At 40.3% G+C, this 23,139-nt stretch overlaps 1 protein-coding gene across 1 annotated transcript in view; it reads left to right on the plus strand.

Annotated features, from left to right (window-relative positions):
• Positions 1-23,139, plus strand: part of LOC147361892 (ATP-binding cassette sub-family C member 4-like) — a 111,719-nt gene that overhangs the window by 66,113 nt on the left and 22,467 nt on the right. The window contains exons 16-20 of the mRNA XM_086330217.1: positions 233-373; positions 1,132-1,169; positions 1,844-1,938; positions 8,781-8,927; positions 12,756-12,835. Of these exons, the coding sequence (XP_086186343.1) occupies positions 233-373; positions 1,132-1,169; positions 1,844-1,938; positions 8,781-8,927; positions 12,756-12,835 (501 nt within the window). The remainder of the gene's footprint in view (positions 1-232; positions 374-1,131; positions 1,170-1,843; positions 1,939-8,780; positions 8,928-12,755; positions 12,836-23,139) is intronic.

The following is a 23,139-nucleotide window of genomic DNA, read 5'->3' on the forward strand; positions in this document are numbered from 1 at the left end:
ATTTCTCATAGATTCCTACGAGTGGGATGGCTGGGTCCAGGGGTAAACACATATGTGATTTGACCAGATATTCCCATACCCATATCCGTAGGAGATGGACCATCCTGCACTCCTACCAGTATGTGGGATATTTCTGATTCCCACAGCTTTGCAGTGGAGGGCATTGTTGAACTCTTGAAATTTGGGGTTCATTTTTAAAATTTTATCTCTTACTGCCATTTTTCCCTCCTAGACTGAGAATATACAGGTTACTCTACCTGTAGAGGACCATTTGGAAGGAAAAGTTGGTTTTAAGACCTATAAGAATTACTTCACAGCTGGTGCTGACTGGCCTATCATCATCTTCTTTATTCTAGTAAACATCGCAGCTCAGGTACGTAAGGGAGTTTATTTTGGTTTATGCTCTTGGCTTGATATTTATATACTATTTATACTGTAATTGTATAATTCTTTTTAAATATTTGTATTAAGAGATTTATCTCAAAGACTTGGCTCATGAGGTTGTGGGATCTAGCTTGGTGAATGTGAGATCAGAAAGGCAGGCCTGCAGGCTGGAACCTCAGGGAGGAGCTCACTCTGCTGTCTTGAGGCAGAATTTCTTCCTCCTCCAGGAAGCCTTGGGTTTTGCTCTTAGGGCCTTTGACTGACTGAATGAGGTGACCACAGTGTTAAGAGTGATCTCCTACTTAGGTTCTGATAATGGATGTGAGCCACATCCACAAAATACCTTCACAGCAACATCTAGATGACTATTTAGTTGAATCACTGGAGACTGGCCCAGCTGAGCCGACACCCAGGACTGACCATCACTGTACCTGTCAAGCTTTTTGCTTTGAAAAATCCCAACATTTGTTCTGTTGTTACTGACTTTGGCAGTCCACTTGGATTTGCATTGAAGTACATTATATCTGGGGAGCAAAGTCTTCTAGGGAAAAGGGGATTTCTTTCAAAAATATTAACTTGTAAGATGCCCTCCCCTGACCTGTGGTCATCTGGGGTGTGGGGTTTGGTGCAGACCTGAACTGGAAAGACTATCTCTGTGTTGTGGAGCCTTTTCGTCCCCCATCCTAGTGAGCGGGGTATGAGGCTCAGTGATGTCAGTGTGTGAGTGACTGCTGTTTCCTGCTCCAGGTTGCCTACGTTCTGCAGGATTGGTGGCTTGCATTCTGGTGAGTTATTCCTGTTCTGACCCAAAATGCTGCGAAATCTACACAAAGCTTCACTTTCCCACAGAGTCAAGGGGACTGACCCTCACGTAGTTTCCCTGAAGAAAGATGAAAGTTCCTGTGGGTGGTGTGTGATCGATCCCCCTGTGGTCTCTCCCCATGTCCCCTCCCTTTAGCAGCTTCTTCACAGACAATTTTTCTTTTCTTTTTTTGAACTTTTACTATTGTATTGAGATATGGCTAATCAACAATGTTGTGATAGTTTCATTTGAATAGTGAAGGGATGCAGCATGCATACACATGTATCCATTCTCCCCCAAAATTCCCTCCCATCCAGGCTGCCACATAATATTGGGCAGAGTTCCATGTGTTATACAGTAAGTCCTCGTTGCTTACCTATTTTAAATCTAGCAGTTTGTGCATGAACATCCAAACTCTCTAATTATCCTTCCCCTTGGCAACCATAAGTTCATTTTCTAAGTCTATCTCCACAGATAATTTTGAAAACTGAAAGTCATGATTCAGATTTGTAAAAGGGAGATACACACAGGGCCTTTCAATCTGGGAAACACTTTCCAGTATAATATGCATTTCTTGAATTGAGAAAATTTTTTGTGATATTTGTATAAATTCTATGTATATCTATAGTGTAATATTTTTTACTTCCTGTTCCATAGGGCGAATGTACAAAATGACCTGTATTTTGGGGTATATGTAAAAGAAGATGAAGATGTAGTATTCGTTCTTAACTGGTACTTAAGTGTTTATTCAGGTAAAGTTGAGTCATCTGCTCCATAATACCAGAGTTTGAGGTGCTTAAATGAGTTTGCGTGAACAAGAGGGCTCCAGAGTAATTAGGTAATGTCTTAATAGATTAAGTATCTGAATCACATTTAGTCTGTGAATTAATTAGTATAATTATTTTAAATATCTACTAGAAGAAAAAAGGTTGAATGAAGACTCTTAACTTGTTCCATACTGGATTTTGGTAGTTAAACCAGGATTGCATATTGAGAAAATCAGCCACTGGAAATATGTAGCTACTGTGTATCCTAGTAGGTGCTTTAGCTAAATCTTATACCATTATATGGATGGGCAAGGGGGATAGGAATGAATCCCCACCCTGTGGTTCAGGTTGTTCCAATTCTCTCTGAATAAACCCTGGCTTTTATTAATCTTGGATGAAATCCTCTGGCACCATGGGCTAAAAATAAAAGCATTATTCCCTCCCAGGTATGCAAAGCTCCCCTTTCCATACTGCTTATTTCCTGAGCTTCACTAATAACTTGGGAAGCTAAGCAGGGGAAGTCCAGTGTCTGGAATTAGGATTCCTGCTGTTTCTTACCCTGAGATCACAGTGTTATCTCTCCCCAACTGTGTGATTAATTCAAAATTTGGCTTGCCAGACTAATATTAACTATTAACATGACTCTCTCTATTCACAAGAGTATTTAGGATATATATATATAGCATAGCATTACATACTATTTAAAGGATGTCTTTAATAAAATTTTAAATGCTTTCTTTATCCATTCATCTGTTGATGGACATTTAGGTTGCTTCCATGTCCTAGCTTTTGTAAATAGTGTCGCTATGGACACTGGGGTACGTGTGTCTTTTGAATTATGGTTTTCTCAGCGTATGTGCCCAGTAGTGGGATTGCTGGGTCGTATGGTAGTTCTATTTTCAATTTTTTTAAGGAACCTCTATACTGTTCTCCATAGTGACTGTAGCAATTTACATTCCTACTAAGTGTTCAAGAAGGATCTATTTTTCCATACCTTCTCTAGCATTTATTGTTTGTATATTTTTTGATGATGGCCATTCTGACTGGTGTGAGGTAATACTTTATTATAGTTTTGATCTGCATTTCTCAAATAATGATATTGAGCATCTTTTCATGTGCCTCTTGGCCATGTGTATGTCTTCTTTGGAGAAAGGTCTATATAGGTCTTCTGCCCATTTTTTGATTGGGTTGTTTGGTTTTTTTGATATTAAGCTGCATGAGCTGTTTGTATATTGTGGAGATTAATCCTTGGTCAGTTACTTATTTTGTAATTACTTTCTCCCATTCTCAGGACTGTCTTTTCACCTCATTTGTGATATATATATACACTGGATCGGGGGAGAGGGGCTCCCTGGGTAGCTCAAATGGTAAAGAATTTTCCTGAAATGCTGAAGACCTGAGTTTCATCCCTAGGTCAGGAAGAACCCCTGGATAAGGGAGTAGCAGCCCACTCCAGTATTCATGCTCAGAGAATTCCATGGACAGGGGAGCCTGGCGGGCTACAGTCCATGGGGTTGCAAAGAGTTGGACATGACTGAGCGACTCGGAGAAGGCAATGGCATCCGACTCCACTACTCTTGCCTGGAAAATCCCATGGACGGAGGAGCCTGGTAGGCTCCAGTCCATGGGGTCGCTAAGAGTCGGGCCGGACTGAGCAACTTCACTTTCACTTTTCACTTCCATGCATTGGAGAAGGAAATGGCAACCCCCTCCAGTGTTCCTGCCTGGAGAATTCCGGGGACAGAGGAGCCTGGTGGGCTGCTGTCTATGGCGTCACACAGGTCGGACATGACTGAAGTGACTTAGCAGCAGCAGCAGAGCAAATAAAACACATGTACACTGGAATATTACTTATTCATAGAAAGGAAGGAGATTGGGTCATTTGTCGAGAGGTGGATGGACCTAGGGTTTGTCATACAAAGTAAAGTAAGTCAGAAAGAAAAAAAAATAAAACAGAAAAAATAATGTATTAAAGCATATATATAGAATCTAGCCTCTTCATGGATCACTGCCTTATCATGGTGAAGGGGCTTGCATAACTCAGTGAAGCTATGAGCTATGCCATGGCCCTCATGAGCTATGCCATGCAGGGCCACCTAAGACAGACGGGTCATAGTGGAGAGTTCTGACAAAATGTAATCCACTGGAGGAAAGAAAGGCAAACCACTCCAGTGTACTAGCCATGAGAAACCCATGAACTGCATAAAAAGGCAAAAAGATATGACACCAAAAGATTAGCCCCCCAGGTCATAAGGTGTCCAATAAGCTACTGGGGAAGAACAAAAGACAGCTACTAATAGCTCCATATAGAATGAAGTTGCTGGGCTACAGTGGAAATGCATTTAGTTGTGGATATGTCTGTTCATGACAGTAAAATCTGTTGCTGTAAAGAACAGTATTGCATAGGAACCTGGAATGTTAGGTCCATGAATCAAGGTAAATTGGACGTGGTCAAGCAGGAGATAGTAAGAGTAAACATAGATATCTTAAGAATCAGTGAACTAAAATGTACAAGAATGGGTGAATTTAATTCAGATGACCATTGTATCTACTACTGTGGGCAAGAATTGCTTAGAAGAAATGGAATAGCCCTCATAATCCACAAGAGTCCAAAATGCAGTTCTTGGGTGCAACCTTAAAAATGACAGAATGATCTTAGTTCATTTCCAAGGCATACCATTCAACATCTCAGTAATCCAAGTCTAAGCTCCAACCTCTGATGCTGAAGAAGCTAAAGTTGACCAGTTCTATGAAGACCTAGAAGACTTCCTAGAACTAAATGCAGAGTTCCAGAGAATAGCAAGGAGGGATTGGAAGCCCTTCTTCAATGGACAATACAAAGAAATAGTGGAAAAACAACAGAAAGTGTAAGGCTAGAGATCTCTTCAAGAAACTTGGAAATATCAAAGGAACGTTTCATCCAAAGATGGGCACAATAAAGGACAAAAATGATAAAGACCTAACTGAAGTAGAAGATATCAACAAGAGATGGAAGAATATACAGAAGAACTATACAATAAAAATCTTAATGACCTGGATAACCACCATGATGTAGTCTCTCACTCAGAGCCAGACATTCTGGAGTGTGAAGTCAAGTGAGCCTTAGGAAGCATGGCTGCCTATACAGCTACTAGAGGTGATGGAATTTCAGCAGAGCTATTTAAAATCCTAAAAGATTTAAATTGCTGCACTCAATATGTCAGCAAATTTGTAAAATCCAGCAGTGGCCACAGGACTGGAAAAAGTCAATCCTCATCCCAATTCCCAAGAAGGGCAGTACTAAAGAATGTTCAATCCACCAGACAATTACACTCATCTCCCATGCTACTGATGTTATACTCAAAATCCTTCAAGCTATGTTTTAGCATCATGTGAACTGAGAACTTCCAGATGGTCAAGCTGTGTTTAGAAAAGGCAGAGGAACCAGAGATCAAGTTGCCAACAGTGGCTGGATCATAGAGAAAGCAAGGGAATTCCAGAAAAGCATCTACCTCTGTTTCACTAACTAAGCTAAAGCCTTTGACTGTGTTTGTCATAACAAACTATGAAAAACTCTTAAAGTGATGGGAATACCAGACCTTCTTAGCTGTCTCCTGAGAAACCTGTATGCAGATCAAGAAGCAACAGTTAGAACCCTGTATGGAACAACTGATTGGTTCAGGATTGAGAAAGGAGTACAATAAGGCTGTTTATTGTCACTCCGTTTATTTAACTTATACACAGAGCTCAACATGTGAAATGCCAGGCTGGATGTGTTACACTGGAATCATGATTGCTGGAGAATATCAACCTCAGATATGTGGGTGATAACCACTCTAATGGCAAAAAGCAAAAAGGAACTAAAGAGCTTCTAAAACTGGATATTAAAAAAAAAAAAACAAAAAAAAAAACTAAGATCATGGGATCCAATCCTATCACTTCACGGCAAACAGAAGGGAAAATGTGGGAGCAGTGACAGAGTTCCTCTTCTTGGGCTCTAAAATCACTGCACATGGTGAATGCAGCCATGAAGTTAGAAGACAATTGCTTCTTTGCAGGAAAGCCATGACAAACCTAGACAGTGTGTTAAAAAGCAGTGACATCACTTTGCCGACAAAGGGTGGTATACTCAAGGCTATGGTTTTTCCAGTAGTCATGTATGGATGTGAGAGCTGGACTATAAAGAAGGCTGAGCACTGAAGAATTGGTGCTTTAGAACTGTGGTGCTAGAGAAGACTTGAGACTGAGAGTCCCTTGGACAGCAGGGAGATCAAAACAGTCAGTCTAAGAGGAAACCAACCCTGAATACTCGTTGGAAGTACTGATGCTGAAGCTGAAGCTCCAATTATTTGGCCTCTGATGCAAATAGCTGACTCACTGGAAAAGACCCTGATTCTGGGAAAGGTTGAAGGCAAAGGACAAGAGAGAGACAGAGGATGAGCTTGTTGGACGGCATCACCAATCCATGAACTTGGGTAAACTCTGGGAGATGGTGAGTAACAGGGAAGCCTGGCATGCTGCAGTCCATGGGGTTGTGAAGTGTTGAATGCGACTATGTAACTGAACAACAACAACATGGAATCTAGAAAAATGGTACAGGTGAACCTATTTTCAGGGGATGAATGGAGTTGTAGATGTAGAGAATAGATGTTTGGACACAGAGCGGGCATGGGGAGGTGAGGGAAATGAATTGGAAGATTAGGATTGACATATATACACTACCATGTGCAAAACAGATAGCTAGTGGGAAGCCGCTATATAGCACAGGGTGCTCAGCTCAGTGCTCTGTGATGACCTAGAAGGGAGGGATGGGAGGAAGAGGGAAGGGATATATGTATATTTATAGCTGAATTACTCTGTTGAACAGCAGAAACTAACACAACATTGTAAAGCAACTATACCCCAATATTTTTTTTTAATAAGTAAAAATTTAAATATCCTCACAGGAAATGCTTGGAAAAAGTTTCTTCAAAGAGTTCAGTTCAGTTCAGTTGCTCAGTCATGTCCGACTCTTTGTGACCCCATGAATCGCAGCACGCCAGGCCTCCCTGTCCATCACCAACTCACGTGCATTGAGTCGGTGATGCCATCCAGCCATCTCATCTTCTGTCATCCCCTTCTCCTCCTGCCCCCAATCCCTCCGAGCATCAGAGTCTTTTCCCATGAGTCAACTCTTCGCATGAGGTGGCCAAAGTACTGGAGTTTCAGCTTTAGCATCATTCCTTCCAAAGAAATCCCAGGACTGATCTCCTTTAGGATGAACTGGTTGGATCTCCTTGCAGTCCAAGGGACTCTCAAGAGTCTTCTCCAACACCACTGTTCAAAAGCATCAATTCTTAGGTGCTCAGCTTTCTTCACAGTCCAACTCTCATATCCATACATGACCATTGGAAAAACCATAGCCTTGACTAGACAGACCCTTAAATTATGTAAAAATCCACTTATTGAAATTTTGTATTTATTTTATTGATCACTTGATAAGAAACTTGAATCTACCAGCTGTTTGCCTTCTGAATTGGTGGACAATGAGGGCTTAAAGAAAAAGGAAGGGATTTTGCTACACATTCATATAGGATTGTGGGCTAAGGCAAATGCCTGTTGATGAAATTCAAGAATTTACCCAGCTTTCAGAATTTAAATAACACTGATGTGCTAGCTGAATGGAAAAAAGTACTTGATGGAATATATGTTGCCGAATTTATCCCCACTCTATTTAGCATTGTGAGTTGAAGAGATGTTTGGAGGGCTATTTTAATCTTTATATTAAGTGAGCATTGTAGTGTTCATTTATGTCATTGATAAGACATAACTTTAAATGATTATATTTATTTACAAATGCTTTGGGGTTCTATAAAATAGTGAGAGATTAGTTTAGACTATCATGTTTAGATTATCTCATGTCAAAATATAATTTGTAGTTTCTTACAGTTCAATTATGAAAGAGATTGTCTACTTGCAACTTAACATGGTCTTTTCATGCTCTTTATAGCTACTTGGGCACAGAAGTAGCTACTTTATTTTTAATGTTTTAAATTTTTATTAATTTTTATTATAGTTGCTTTCCAATGTTGTGTTAATTTCTGTTGTACAGCCAAGTCAACCAGTTGAACATATATCCTCTCTTTGGATTTCCTTCCCAATTAGGTCACCACAGAACATTAAGTAGAGTTCCCTGTGTTATACAATAGGTTCTTAAAAAGCTACTTTACATGGAAGTATATTTCCTTGTAAATTACAAGGAAATTGTAGATCACTTCTCCTCTTCCCTGTTAAATCACGTGCTGGTAGCAAAGCATTGGAAAAGGAAATAGCAATCCACTCCAGTATTCTTGCCTGGAGAATTCCATAGATAGAAGAACCTGAGGGCTACAGTCCATGGGGTTACAGAGTATGACTTGACTGAGCAACTAACACTTTCACTTTCACCAAAGCGTACCTTACTTTTAGATTATGGGACATGTTGTAAATAATGAGATTTGAAATGTGGAGAAAGGAAGATCAGTTACTTGTATATTTATCTTTCTTATAAGTTTTATTAGAACTTGTAATTGAATTAGGCAAGGCTAGAATGAAGCTGCAGTTTACACATTTTCCCCCCATGTTGTTTCTATTTAGTGAGAGGAAAACAGTGATTTTTACACTTTTCTTTATAAATGTATTTTTGAAAGCATTAAACTCTTAGATAACCTACTTTATATATATGTTTTTATTCTGTATATATGTAAATCTCTATACAAATATTATCTATAGAATAAAATGCACAGTATCTTTTTAAACTGCCTGCCATGCTTTAGCATGGTTGAGCATAAGACAGAGATCTTGTGCTGATTGATGCTTCTTTATTTCAGGGTTAACTGTGTCTACTGTCCTTTTTGGTATCACAAGATCTCTGTTGTTATTCTACATCCTTGTTAATTCTTCACGAGCTTTGCACAACAAAATGTTGGAGTCCATTTTAAGAGCTCCGGTATTGTTCTTCCATAGAAATCCAATAGGTAAGTCAGACATGAAATTTCATAATGAATATGTCTTGTTAAAACATTAAGTGCCTATTTGCATTTTCATATTTGAAAGTGGAAGAGATGCTTGGAAGAAAATCACTGTGTATGTTTATTCATTTTCTACAAAAAGCTTCACTGATAATTTTTCCTACCAGAGAAAATCTGAATATAGGAGCATATAAGCTTTCATTCCAATTTATGCATTCATGTAAAAATACATGAATGTGTACTTTGCAGTATGATTTAGGAGTCCATTTGTTATGTGGCATATGAAATACCCAACAGATGGTGAAAATGTGTTGAAATGTTTTTGACTTGTTGTTAAAACATTGGCTGTGTTACATGGTGTTAAGCTAACTAGGAAGGACCATCTTCCAAGAACATCTCTACAGGAGACAGGCCGTGTGTTTGTTTCTTTCATTGCTCATCCATTTCTGGGACCACAGAGCTCTGACATGTGCTCATATTTTGAATTTTACCTAAATGGTAAAGTAAGATTAATTAAAATACAAAATCAATGAAATGTAAACATCCTCTTCGATAAAATCAACTCTCTAGTTTTACAATGGACTTTTGGTTACATTAAAGATGTCTGTGATACCTAGCAGGTGGATCTTCATTATTAAGTAAGAGTGTCCCTAAAGGGCTCCCAGTGGTTGCTTCCTACACCCTGAGGCCTTCAACCTGTCTTGCTTTGGAAGGTAGCCTCCTGACCTGGGTTCCTATGAAGAGCTAGTTCATCAGCACACATGCCCACTCTGTTCAGTTGGTTAGACTTGTGCTGAAACACAGGGGTGGCTTTGTTTTTGCAGGTCATAATTGACACGGCCTGTTGAGGCCGGGATGTGACTGGAGAGAGGACAGCAGTAGCTTTGGCCTGGCCATCAACTATCTGTGTGACCGAGGCCAAAGTAGGTAGATACTACTGGGCAGGCAAATCTCCAGGCAGGATGTTGTCATGGTTATAAGTATGGACCCTGGAGCCAACTTTATTGGTTCAGTCCTGGAGATAGTTACTAATAGTAATAGCCAGTTATAGTTATGTTAATACTTTATACTAGTTATTTAATTTCTCTGTGTCTCAGTTTTCTTACCTATGAAATGAGGATACTGTTCACACACTTACTGATATCTTGATGTTGTGGGCATGAAGCAGGTTAATACATTCACAGCACTTAGCACAGGGTTAGTGCCTAATGAACCTCAGTGAGGATGTCAACATGGTGTCTGGGAACTTCTTTCCTGTGAAATGGAATTAACTGCTGCCCTTCCTGTTTCACAAGACTGTTGTGAGGATTAAATAAGACTGTTTAGTGCAGCATCTTGTGCAGATTTATTCAACACATGTTCTTTAGTCCAGGCACTGTGAGGAGCACAGGATTGTAAACTGCAGAGGCTCACACAATCTCATTTTATTATGAATGGAGTGAGGAAGTGATTGGAAGAATCTTTGCTATTATAGCTGTGAAGTTGCTCTACTTTTCCTGTTAATGTGGAAACTATAGTTGTAAATTTGGGAGCATCAAGTGGAACTGAATTTCTGTTATTACAGCTTGTGACCACTGTTAACCAGGCTCTTGATGACCTGTAGGCTTCTCCAGATGCTGATTAATTATTCAAGGATTTGGAACCAAGTTTAAATCTTTAAGGTCACCAATTCTAGAGCAGAAGGCATACACAGTGTGTATCTTGTCTCACCTTCCCGTGTCTATTATCAGAACTTCATCCTTTCAAGAAAATAGAAGCCCGAATAAGGATTGCAAAGATAGGCCTAAAGGTTTAGGGGCCAGTTATTTACTCTTTTAGTGGTATATTAAATTGAACTCTTCCCTGTGTTTATTTTCAAAAGTAGAATTTATAATAGATTATTTATGGTATCTTTGTTTCTGGAATGTGACGGCATGAAGAGAGAACCACACAGAGTGGTGTTACTTGTTACCAAGTTCAAGCTGGCTCTGCTCGCCTCAAAACGCTGATAAATCTTACAGACAATGTGTTAAGTCAAAGAATAATGACTTTATTTGGAAAGCTGGCAGACTGGGAAGATGGCAGACTGATGTCTCAAAATAGCCATCTTATTGGGATCTGGATGCCTGGTTCTTTTATAGAACAGAGAGGAGACGAGGTGAAGAAGTAAAGTCAAAAGGCCATTTATCTTGCACAATAAGAGGATATTTGTTCATTTTTTCTTTTCTGCAGCCATTCACATGTGGTTAGGGTCAGATTGTCTCCCTGTGAGCTGAAAAGAGCCACTTTAGTTTAACGTTCAGGCAGAGGGGCAGGGTTCCCTGACCAAAGCAATGACTAGCAATGGTCAAAGAAACAGATCCAGCATGGAGTCAAAATTGGCTCCTCCCTGTTACAGTTTCTTTGATATGCACCTCCCCTGTCTGGGGCCAGTGTCCTGTTCTTTGTCATCCTGAGTCTCCTCAGGGTTCACCACCCTTGCAGGGGTGGCTGCAGAGTCCTGATGGCTGCAGCATCTTTTGTTTACTGATGTGACATTTTTAGTTTATGCCAGATATTTACCAGAAATTCCCATATTCTGTCCTGAAGACTTAAGGATATGCTATTATTGTGGATTCTGAGAAGGGAAATAAAGTCAATGATAAGTGATTCTTAGTCATTTAGTAATATTTCTGTTTTCCTGCCTACATTCTGGTGGTCTTCTTAGATGCTTATTCATAAGTCTGTGTTTGTCACACCTGGTACACCTCTGAAAATAGCGACTTATTATTGCAATAGTAAACTCACAACTTGGAAATGGCCAGAATCCAAAATTTCCCAAAATGTGAAGTACTGTTAGCCGATGGAGGGAAAAAAAAAATTAGAGAGAGGATATAATTATGTTTATTGTAGCAAGCATCACTTGGCAAAATTAATCTTGATAATTAAAGCAAAATTGGTATCACAATTAAGATTAACTTAGGTATTTTACAACTGTTTATTTACAGATTTAGCACTTGGAGTGAGCCTTAGACAGGATGGACCTAAAGCGAGGGAAATTTCTCAAATCCAGCAATTCTTCCTGATACTGACATAGGGTTCCCCCATTCTTTTAAAAATCAGGGCTAAGTTTCACTTCCCCACCCACTGCCATTTGGTGGTATTTTTGTTTCTCTTTAGGTATCATCCTATTTTGTCTTTCTTTTTACCACTGACATTGGCTTATTTCATATGAATTTGTAATGTATTAAACTTGTTGTTGTTTTTACCTCTAAGTCATGACCAACTCTTCTGTAGTCCCATGGACTGTAGCCTGCCAGGCTCCTCTGTCCATAGGATTTCCCAGGCAAGAATACTGGAGTAGGTTGCCATTTCCTTCTCTAAGGGATCTTCCTGACCCAGGGATTGAACCCCTGTCTCTTATATCTCCTGCATTGGCAGATGGATTCTTTAGCACTGAGTCCCTGGAGAAGCCCAATATATTAAATATTTAATACATGTACTTTATTTTTTTTAAGATTTATTCATTTATTTTTAGTTGCATTAGGTTTATTTTTACTTGCTGCACATGGGTTTTCTCTAGTTAACAGCAAGCAAGGGTTACTCTTCACTTCAGTGCCTGGGGTTCACATTGTGGTGGGTTTTTCTGTTGCAGAGCTCAGGCTCTAGGCGCATGAGCTTCAGTAGTTGTGGCGCACAGGCTTAGTTTCTCTGCAGCATGTGGAATCTTCCCGGACCAGGGATTGAACCCATGCCCCCTGCACTGGGAAGTCCCTAAATACATAGTCTTCAAAAATATTATTGTGATATGTGCATGAATTATTTCTCTTAAAGCTCCTGAGGTAATGAGTATTTTCTTGTATCTTGTTCTTGCAGGAAGAATTTTGAATCGTTTCTCCAAAGACATTGGGCATATGGATGACTTACTGCCCCTGATATTTCTTGATTTCATCCAGGTAATGTAACAGTCCTGTCAGAGTTCTCACAAGGAAGAGCAGAGTGCCTGTTTCTCAAGGCCTTCTCACAGGGGCTGAGGGTAGGCCTTTAAGCCTGGCAGTGTGTCCTGTTATCTTCAGTAAAGGCTGTGTTTGTGAGAAAGAGGTGCAGTTCTGATTGAGATCCTGAGTTAACATGAGTAACCCCTGGGGCAGGAGTGGCTACACAGTCACGTCAACGTTGGTCTGAAGCAGCGACATGCTGGGTAAGTGGTTCTGCCTCTGCCTCCAAGGTGTCTGGCGTGGAATCCCTTTATTATGAGCACATTTCATAATATAAAAATAACCACCTCTCATGGAAAGATAGCCTAGATTAACTAAATTATGCATTTTATTAGGCTTCCCAGGTGGCTCAGTTCAGTTCAGTTGCTCAGTTGTGTCCGACTCTTTGAGACCCCATGAACCGCAGCACGCCACCAACTCCCTGTCCATCACCAACTCCCAGAGTTTACCCAAACTCTTGTCCAGTGAGTCAGTGATGCCATCCAACCATCTCATCCTCTGTCATCCCCTTCTCCTCCTTCCCTCAATCTTTCCCAGCATCAGAGTCTTTTCAAATGAGTCAGCTCTTCACATCAGGTGGCCAAAGTATTGGAGTTTCAGCTTCAGCATCAGTCCTTCCAATGAACACCCAGGACTGATTTCCTTTAGAATGGACTGGTTGGATCTCCTTGCAGTCCAAGGGACTCTCAAGAGTCTTCTCCAACACCACAGTTCAAAAGCATCAATTCTGCCAATGCAGGAGATGCAAGAGACGTGGAATCAATCCCTGGGTTGGGAAGATGCCCTGGAGAAGGGAATGGCAACCCACTTCAGTATTCTTGCCTAGAAAATTCGTGGACAGAGGAGCCTGGTGAGCTGCCATCCATGGGGCTGCAAAGACTCAGACAAAACTGATCCAAAAGTCTACAAATAATAAATGCTGGAGAGGGTGTGGAGAAAAGGGAACCCTCTTACACTGTTGGTGGGAATGCAAACTAGTACAGCCACTATGGAGAACAGTGTGGAGATTCCTTAAACAACTGGAAATAGAACTGCCTTATGATCCAGCAATCCCACTGCTGGGCATACACACTGAGGAAACGAAAAGGGAAAGAGACACGTGTACCCCAATGTTCATCGCAGCACTGTTTATAATAGCCAGGACATGGAAGCAACCTAGATGTCCATCAGCAGATGAATGGATAAGAAAGCTGTGGTACATATACGCAATGGAGTATTACTCAGCCATTAAAAAGAATACATTTGAATCAGTTCTAATGAGGTGGATGAAACTGGAGCCTATTATACAGAGTGAAGTAAGCCAGAAGGAAAAACACCAATACAGTATACTAACGCATATATATGGAATTTAGAAAGATGGTAACGATAACCCTGTATACAAGACAGCAAAAGAGACACTGATGTATAGAACAGTCTTATGGACTCTGTGGGAGAGGGAGAGGGTGGGAAGATTTGGGAGAATGGCAATTTATTAATTAAAACAAAATATAATAAACCTTTCCAAAAAAAAAAAAAAACCAACTGAGCATGAGCATGATGCATTGTACTCCCACAGGGGACAGATATCTGCTGCACCATTTTATTTGGATAAAGCCAGGTGTGGTTACTTGCAAAGAAAAGATTGGCTAGAAATACGGTGAAAATAATATTTTAATAAGGACAGTGTTGTTTAGTTGCTAAGTTGTGTCCGACTCTTTTGCGACACCGTGGATGGCCGCCTGCCATGCTCCTCCATCCATGGGATTTCTCAGGCAAGAATACTGGAGTTGGTTGCCATTTCCTTGTCCACGGAATCTTCCTAACCCTGAGATCAAACTCGTGTCTCCTGCATCTGCTGCATTGCAGGCAGATCCTTAGCACGGAGCCACCTGAGAAGTCCAAGAAGGACCATAGACAGCACCTTTAAAGACACAAAAGCTTTTAAGCCAGTAATTCGATTCCGGGATCAAAGTCATCTCAGAAAATGTCTTTTGTTTATGTAGGCAGTTTTTCTTTTTACAAGCTGATTGCTCTGTCTTAAGGTGTCTTTAAAAAGAGAGAGAGAGACTTACAGGAATATTTTCTATCTAGCCTCAGTTTGTCTGTGAACTTGAGGTCTAAGAAATAATGTTAGGTCATCTCAGCTCTCATTCTCACATTCAGTATTGTTGCTCTTATGGAGTGTTATGTTTTTTTTTTTGTTTGTTTGTTTTCCCCTCTGTTATTTTGTCTACTTATCAGTGATTAAGCATGTGGAGAATTTACTTTTTCTTTCCAAGTGTTAATTTTGGAAATGAAATGCATTTATCAAAAGCTGCACAGAGAAATGCAGCAATGAACAGTGCAACAGTGTCCTACAGACAGTGCAGTCTGAGGGCAAGGCTTCCACTGTTACCAGTGAGAACTGAGACTCGGAGGCAGAGGACTTTTACTACAAAGATGTCTGATTGTTTTTTTCTCTTCTGCAAACTTATTTTATAATTATGCCCTGCTGGGTTAAGCTACATAATTTATCCCCAGAAACAATTTTTCCCTAAAAACAGTGTCAGGTTTTGACAGTGATTGTAAATTACTTTGAAAGGATTTTGTGAAAGGTTCTGTTTCTTTGCTACAGCAAGCTAGGCCAAGGTTGGGTTTCTGCCTTGTGCTTAGCATATGGTTAGTCATCATAATCAGAATTTGTCACATATTTTTGGATGGCATGTAGAGGGACAGGGGTAGATGCTACCTGATTTCAGCAGGAAATACTCTCATTAAAGAGAAGAGTAATTTCTAGTCTAGCTGATTTCCAGTCCTTCCCCTACCACTTGTAGTTCAATTATCTTGAAGTTTGGTGGAGGTGTCCTGTAGTTCATTAGAAGTAAGAGTCTGCTCTTTGAGAGAGAACTGGGATGAGCATGGAGCCTGCGTATTCTTCACTGAGCAGGTAGCTAAATCCATGAGGATGGATAAGATTGCCCAGAGAGGGGAGAGCGTTTTAGGAGCCCAGATCAGAAGCTTAGGGAAGCCCTTATATTCAGGGAGAAAGCAGAGAGAGAAGGGAAGTACTGAAGATGGATAATGAACAGCAAGGATGAGAGGAGGAAATATGGTGGAGACCCGAAGAAGGACAGATCTGTTCAGTGCAAATGAGGTGAGTCCACGGAAACTTGTTGGTGATTTGGAATCAGGAGGCGTCTGGTGACCTGAGGAGTTAAAGAGCAAAGGACTGCAAATCCAGGAGGCTTGGAGGGAGTTGAGGTGAAGACAGGGTGGAAAGAATTTGAATGAATCAGGAGAGAGGCCCATCTGGAATGCAGGGTCTGAGAAGCTCTTGCTTGTTGTTTGAGATTTTAGTTTCTGGGAGGGGAGTATGATTGGAGAATTTTCCCTCTCTTCCATCCTTCCCTTCAACAAATAAGGATTGAGGCCGGGAAGTACAGGGGTGAATCAGGCATGAAGCCTGCCCCTCATAGGTCTTCTCCCTCCTCAGGGAAGGAAGACATCCAGAGATTCACCCCTTGATGACTTTTGAATCCTATTTGTGGGAGCCCTGTGGAAGAAGTCCTGGAAGGCAAACTGGATGTGGAGGTTGGAGGCAGTTAGGGAACCTGGTCCAGGAGGTGGCAGAGCTTTGGAGGTGAGCTTTGATCCCAGATGAGAGGGAAAGTCCACTGTAGATGCTGGAAGCAGTGTTCCTGTGTGGGACCCAGGCTTTCTGTCTATGATCAGCTGAGAGGCTAGAAGGGAAGGGTCTGGAAGGGCATTGTTCAGCTGTGTTAGTGCACCAGTGTTCAAACTCATTTTTGATGATTTTGCTTATCCTTGGTTTATTTGATAAACTTTAGAAGATTCTTGATCATTTTTATTTTTATTACTTTAAAAAAAAAGGAAGAGGAACCAGAGATCAAATTGCCAACATCTACTGGATCATGGAAAAAGCAAGAGAGTTCCAGAAAAAACATCTATTTCTGCTTTATTGACTATGCCAGAGCCTTTGACTGTGTGGATCACAATAAACTGTGGAAAATTCTGAAAGAGATGGGAATACCAGACCACCTGACCTGCCTCTTGAGAAACCTGTATGCAGGTCAGGAAACAACAGTTAGAACTGGACATGGAACAAAAGACTGGTTCCAAACAGGAAAAGGAGTATGTCCAGGCTGTATATTGTCACCCTGCTTATTTAACTTATATGCAAAGTACATCATGAGAAATGCTGGGCTGGAAGAAGCACAAGCTGGAATCAAGATTGCCAAGAGAAATATCAATAACCTCAGATATGCAGATGACACCACCCTTATGGCAGAAAGTGAAGAGGAACTCAAAAGCCTCTTGATGAAAGTGAAAGAGGAGAGTGGAAAAGTTGGCTTAAAGCTCAACATTCAGAAAACTAAGATCATGGCCTCTGGTCCCATCACTTCATGGGAAATAGATGGGGAAACAGTGGAAACAGTGGCAGACTTTATTTTCTGGGGCTCCAAAATCACTGCACATGGTGACTGCAGCCATGAAATTAAAAGACGCTTACTCCTTGGAAGGAAAGTTATGACCAACCTAGATAGCATATTCAAAAGCAGAGACATTACTTTGCCAAAAAAAGGTCCGTCTAGTCAAGGCTATGGTTTTTCCAGTGGTCATGTATGGATGTGGGATTTGGACTGTGAAGAAAGCTGAGTGCCAAAGAATTGATGCTTTTGAACTGTGGTGTTGGAGAAGACTCTTGAGCGTCCCTTGGACTGCAAGGAGATCCAACCAGTCCATTCTAAAGGAGATCAGTCATGGGTGTTCTTTGTAATGACTGATGCTAAAGCTGAAACTCCAGTACTTTGGCCACCTCATGCGAAGAGTTGACTCATTGGAAAAGACTCTGCTGCTGGGAGGGATTGGGGGCAGGAGGAGAAGGGTACGACAGAGGATGAGATGGCTGGATGGCATCACCAACTCGATGGACGTGAGTTTGAGTGAACTCCAGGAGTTGGTGATGGACAGGGAGGCCTGGCGTGCTGCAATTCATGGGGTCGCAAAGAGTCAAAAACAACTGAGCGACTAAACTGAACTGAACTGAGCTGAAAGTGTTTATTCCATATACTTTCCCTCATCTAATTCCTTCTCATTCCCTTAAATGGTATTTCAGATAATTTAATATTTTGTGATAGTGATGCCAAGTGTGGCTAAGGCAAACCCTGGACTCTGAGTAGTGGTCTACACTGCAGGACAATCCACCCTCTCAGGTGATGTCACTCAGAGACAACATTCCAATAGAGAAACAATCATGAGTTTGTGCACCATCCTGTACACTGACTCTCACAGCTACCAGCCTGTCCAGTCACATTATATAAGTGGTTGGGCAAATTGGAGTTGTTCACCATTTCAAAGGACGAAGGAAAGCAGCGTAAAAATGTCAATTTATGTGGTGTGATTGCACCTGATAATCATTCATGATGTCAACAGCTTTAAAGTGTGTCAGTGCAGAGCCCCGCAGTCTACCTTTCCAAGCCCCCATCCCAGCTCTCCCTCTTACCATCTCTGCCCCACAAAGCCACACTCTCCTTTCTGTAAAATGGAGAAAGTAATACCCACTTCCTAATGCTTGTTGGGAAGACAAAATGAAATTCATTTTAATTAATTTTTGCATAATATATAAATGCATGTTGAGCACTAAGTAATGGGCAACTATTTTAAAAATACCACATGTGTGTCTTAGATAAGAGAAATAGTCTGATGACAGTGGCATTTGTTGTTGTTCAGTCGCTAAGTCATGCTCGACTCTTTGTGATTCTATGAACTGCAGCACGCCAGGCCTTCCTGTTCTTCCTTCAAGCTTCCTGTTGGGAGTTTGCCCAAGTTCATTTCCATTGAGTCAGTGATGCCATCCAGCCATCTCATTCTCTGTCACCCTCTTCTCCTTTTGCCTTTGGCAAAGTGGCATTGCTGCTGCTGCTAAGTCGCTTCAGTAGTGTCCGACTCTGGGCAACTCAATGGACGGCAGCCCACCAGGCTCCCCCTTCCCTGGGATTCTCCAGGCAAGAACACTGGAGTGGGTTGCCATTTCCTTCTCCAATGCATGAAAGTGAAAAGTGAAAGTGAAGTCACTCAGTCGTATCTGACTCTTCACGAGCTCATGGGCTGCAGCCCACCAGGTTCCTCTGTCCATGGGATTTTCCAGGCAAGAGTACTGGAGTGGGGTGCCATTGCCTTCTCCAAAGTGGCGTTATGTTGCATTAAATTTATTGTCAGAGACAGTTTCCAGGCCCATAAATATCTCATGAATTTGTATCACAGAGATTCTAGGATTGTAATCCTTGTAAATTTTGATGGACACTTTCTTATATAGACTCACAAAGTAAAAATCAGTTGTTTTCAAGATAGACCATTGAGCATTAAATATTTCAGAGTAATGTAATTTTCATACAATTTGCCAAAGTCCCAAATAACACTGAATAAGCAGTCTCAATTATCTACAATTCTTGTCATTGAAATCATCACCTCCAAGGAGTCTTCTTACTGGTAAAACAAGTGAAAATGAAGGTGAGATGTGGAAGTTAGGTTTAGGCATTGTAATTTTCCACAAAAAATAAAAGTTTGGGACTGCTCTGAGCATGTGAACTTTCACGCAGCTGCTCTCAGCAAAATACTGTAATTTATTGAGGAAAACTAAGTTGCAAAATGCTTATTCCCCACACATCCGTCATTCGGGGGGAAAAAAAAATCAGCAGCTTGGCAGAGCTGAACTAGACTTCATGTCCTTTCATGGTCACAAAGGGCAAATGCCCTTGAGTCACCAATGGAGGCGGTGGTGGGAACACCAGGGACCGTGTCATTCCCTCCTCAGCACAAAAAGAATGCACTGACTGCAGTTGTATGAAGTAAAAATGCCCAAGAAAAAGAAAATGTGAATGTGGTCATTTCTTTCCAGAAAGGGGAGTGCAAAAGAACATGCCACTGCATCTGGATATTGAGAACTGTAGCCTGAGATTCAGTGTAATAGGTTATTATGGGTCACTTGCTTTTACAGCCTTTACTTGTCTCAGCACCACTGACCCTTGCATTTCATTGTGTGGAGATGTCAGGGAAAGTGTGTAGAGTATTGCAGCCTCTCCCACTGAATAATGAGTTTGTCATTTTGAGATTTCTGTGATGTGTTGATCACTTCCCCAACCGCTTCCTCAAATCCCCCTTGGGGATGTTTATTTTTAATATATATTTAATGCTAGTCCTTTGTGGATATTTTTTCTTTTTTAATTTTATTTTTTAACTTTACAATATTGTATTGGTTTTGCCAAATATCAACATGAATCCGCCACAGGTATACACGTGTTCCCCATCCTGAACCCTCCTCCCTCCTCCTTCCCCGTACCATCCCTCTGGGTCGTCCCAGTGCACCAGCCCCAAGCATCCAGTATCCTGCATCGAACCTGGACTGGCTACTCATTTCATATATGATATTATACATGTTTCAATGCCATGATATTTTCTTCCTGTCAGTGGCTTGCCATTTATATCCTTAGTGGAGGTCAAGGTTTAATTTTGATGAAGTCTAATGTTTACCTTTTTTTTTTTTCTTTTGTAGTTGATGTTTTTTTTTTATTTTTTATTTTTAAACTTTACATAATTGTATTAGTTTTGCCAAATATCAAAATGAATCCTCCACAGGTATACATGTGTTCCCCATCCTGAACCCTCCTCCCTCCTCCCTCCCCATACCATCCCTCTGGGTCATCCCAGTGCACTAGCCCCAAGCATCCAGTATTGTGCATCGAACCGTAGTTGATGTTTTTGTATCCTAAGAAATCTTTGCACATCCTTAGGAGTGTGAAGATACTTTTCTGTGTTCTACCTTTTTGGATATTGATGCATCTTGCACTAATTTTTAAATGTGAAAGAGTAATTAGTGGTTGAGTTTTATTTTTTCCAATTATTCTGGACATATTTGTTACAGACTTTTATGCATTGAATTAAGGAAATCTGCATCTGTGTAATAGATTTTGTTCCTGAGTAGTTGCAGTTTATGCCAATATTTTGATCCTTATACCAATACTGCATTCTTAGTTACTGTACATTTTAATAAGAGATGAAACCCATAGTTTAAATTGTCTAACTTTGTGTTTCTTTGTCAAGTTTGCTTTGATCATTCTGGATTCTTTACTTTTATGTATCAATTTTAGAAATCTTTCAATTTGTTTTTAAATAAAAGCCTGAATATTTTATTAATGTTTCCTTTTAGCTGTAGAATATTTTGAGAAATCTGAGTCTTAACAATGTTGGATCTGCAATTACTAATATTTGTCTCTCTCTGCTTATTTAGGTCTTCTTTAATTTTAGAAATATTTTGTAATTTTTAGTATAGACATCTTACATGTCTCTGGTTAAATTTATTCATGCATATTTGCTTTTCATAGTATTGTTGGATTGTCTTTTTAAATTATTTATTCATTTATTTTGGATGCACTGGGCCTTCTTTGCTATGTATGGGCTTTCTCTAGTTGTGGTGGCGGGTGGTGACTAGGTGCTATGGGTGCACTTCTCATTTTGGTGGCTTTTCCTATTGCAGAGCATGGGCTCTAGGGCACATGGTTTTCAGTAATCCTGGCACATGGGCTCGGTAGGTACAGCCATTTGGTTCTAGAGCCTGGGCTCAGTGACTGTGGCACATGGGCTTAGCTGCTCTGCACATGTGGATTCTTCCCAAACCAGGGATCAATCCCATGTTCCCTGCATTGGCAGGTGGATTCTTAACCAGTTGGACCACTAGGAAGTCTTGTTTCTGATACTATTATTCACTTGCTGTTGCTAGTTTATAGAAATATAGTTGATTTATTTGTGAATTAACTTTACATTTCCTGGAGTCAATAGTGGTATGTTTTTTATTTTTTTTAATTCTATAGGATTTTGTCCATATGCAATCATGTCAGCTATAAATAATGGCAGTTTTGTATCTTCATTTCCAATATCTATGACTTCTGTTTCCTTTTCTTGACTTGTTGTGGCTAGAGTTTCCAGTTAGTTAAAGAGAATCAGTTAGATAAGATAATCTTGTATTCTTAGGGCAAAATCTTTCAGTAATTTTTCATTACAAATAATATTAATTGCAATTTTTTAGGTAGGTATCTGTTATCAGATTGAAAATGTTTCTTTTAATTTCTCAATTGTCAAGAATTTTACTTTTTTAAAAAAATGAAGAGGTAAGGAATTTTAACAAATATTTCTTCTACATCTCTTCAGCTGGTCATACACTTATTTATCTTTACTGTTTTAATGTGAATTATGGTGATTGGTATTTGAAAATTAAACTTAACATTCCTGGAAAAGAGTTTACTTGGTCATAATGTAGCATCTTTTTTCTGTATTGCTGTATGTAGTTTGTCAAGAATTTCTGGACCTGTTGTTCATGAAGGATATTGGTCTATAATTTGCTTTACTTAAAATATTTTGTCAGCTTTTGTTATCAGAAGTACGTCAGTCAGTTCAGTCGCTCAGTTATGTCCGACTCTTTGCAACCCCATGTACTGCAGCACGCCACCAACTCCCTGTCTATCACCAACTCCTGGAGCTTACTCAAACTCATGTCAATCGAGTCAGTGATGCTATCCAACCATCTCATCCTCTGTCATCCCTTTCTCCTCCTGCCTTCAATCTTCCCAGTATCAGGGTCTTCTCTAATGAGTCAGCGCTTCACATCAGGTGGCCAAAGTATTGGAGTTTCAGCTTCAACATCATTCCTTCCAATGAATATTCAGGACTGATTTCCTTCAGGATGGACTGGTTGGATCTCCTTGCAGTCTAAGGGACTCTCAAGAGTCTTCTCCAACACCACAGTCCAAAAGCATCAATTCTTATGTATCCTCATGGAAATACATGGGAAATATTTCCATTTTTAATGGTCAGTTTAATGTCAGCTTGATGAGACTACATTCCTTAGTTATTCAGTCAAAAGGTGATCTGTGTGTTGCTCTGTAGGTATTTTGTAGATGTGATTGAAGTCCATAAATAGTTGATTTTAAGTAGGGACAAAACCTCCCTGAAATAAAAAGAAATTCTGCTTGTAGAGAACAGTATCAGCTCCTGCCCGAGGGTTCCAACCTGTCCTTTGTAACAGGCGACCCTGAGTATTTTGGACTTGCCCAGTCAAGTTAGATTGTGAAATATTACCCTTTTTATATTGCTAGATTCAGTTCATTGGTATGTCGTTTAATATTCCAAGACAGTTTGGTTTGCAATTTTTCTTTCTTTTAATGTCTTTATCTGGTTTTTATATCATGATAATGCTGGACCTTGGAAAAGTACTGGGAAAAGTTTGGTAA

Source organism: Bos grunniens, chromosome 12, assembly GCF_055505025.1.
Source record: "Bos grunniens cultivar Pamir isolate PY7600 chromosome 12, Bosgru_T2T1.0, whole genome shotgun sequence".
NCBI classification, from domain to species: Eukaryota; Metazoa; Chordata; class Mammalia; order Artiodactyla; family Bovidae; genus Bos; species Bos grunniens.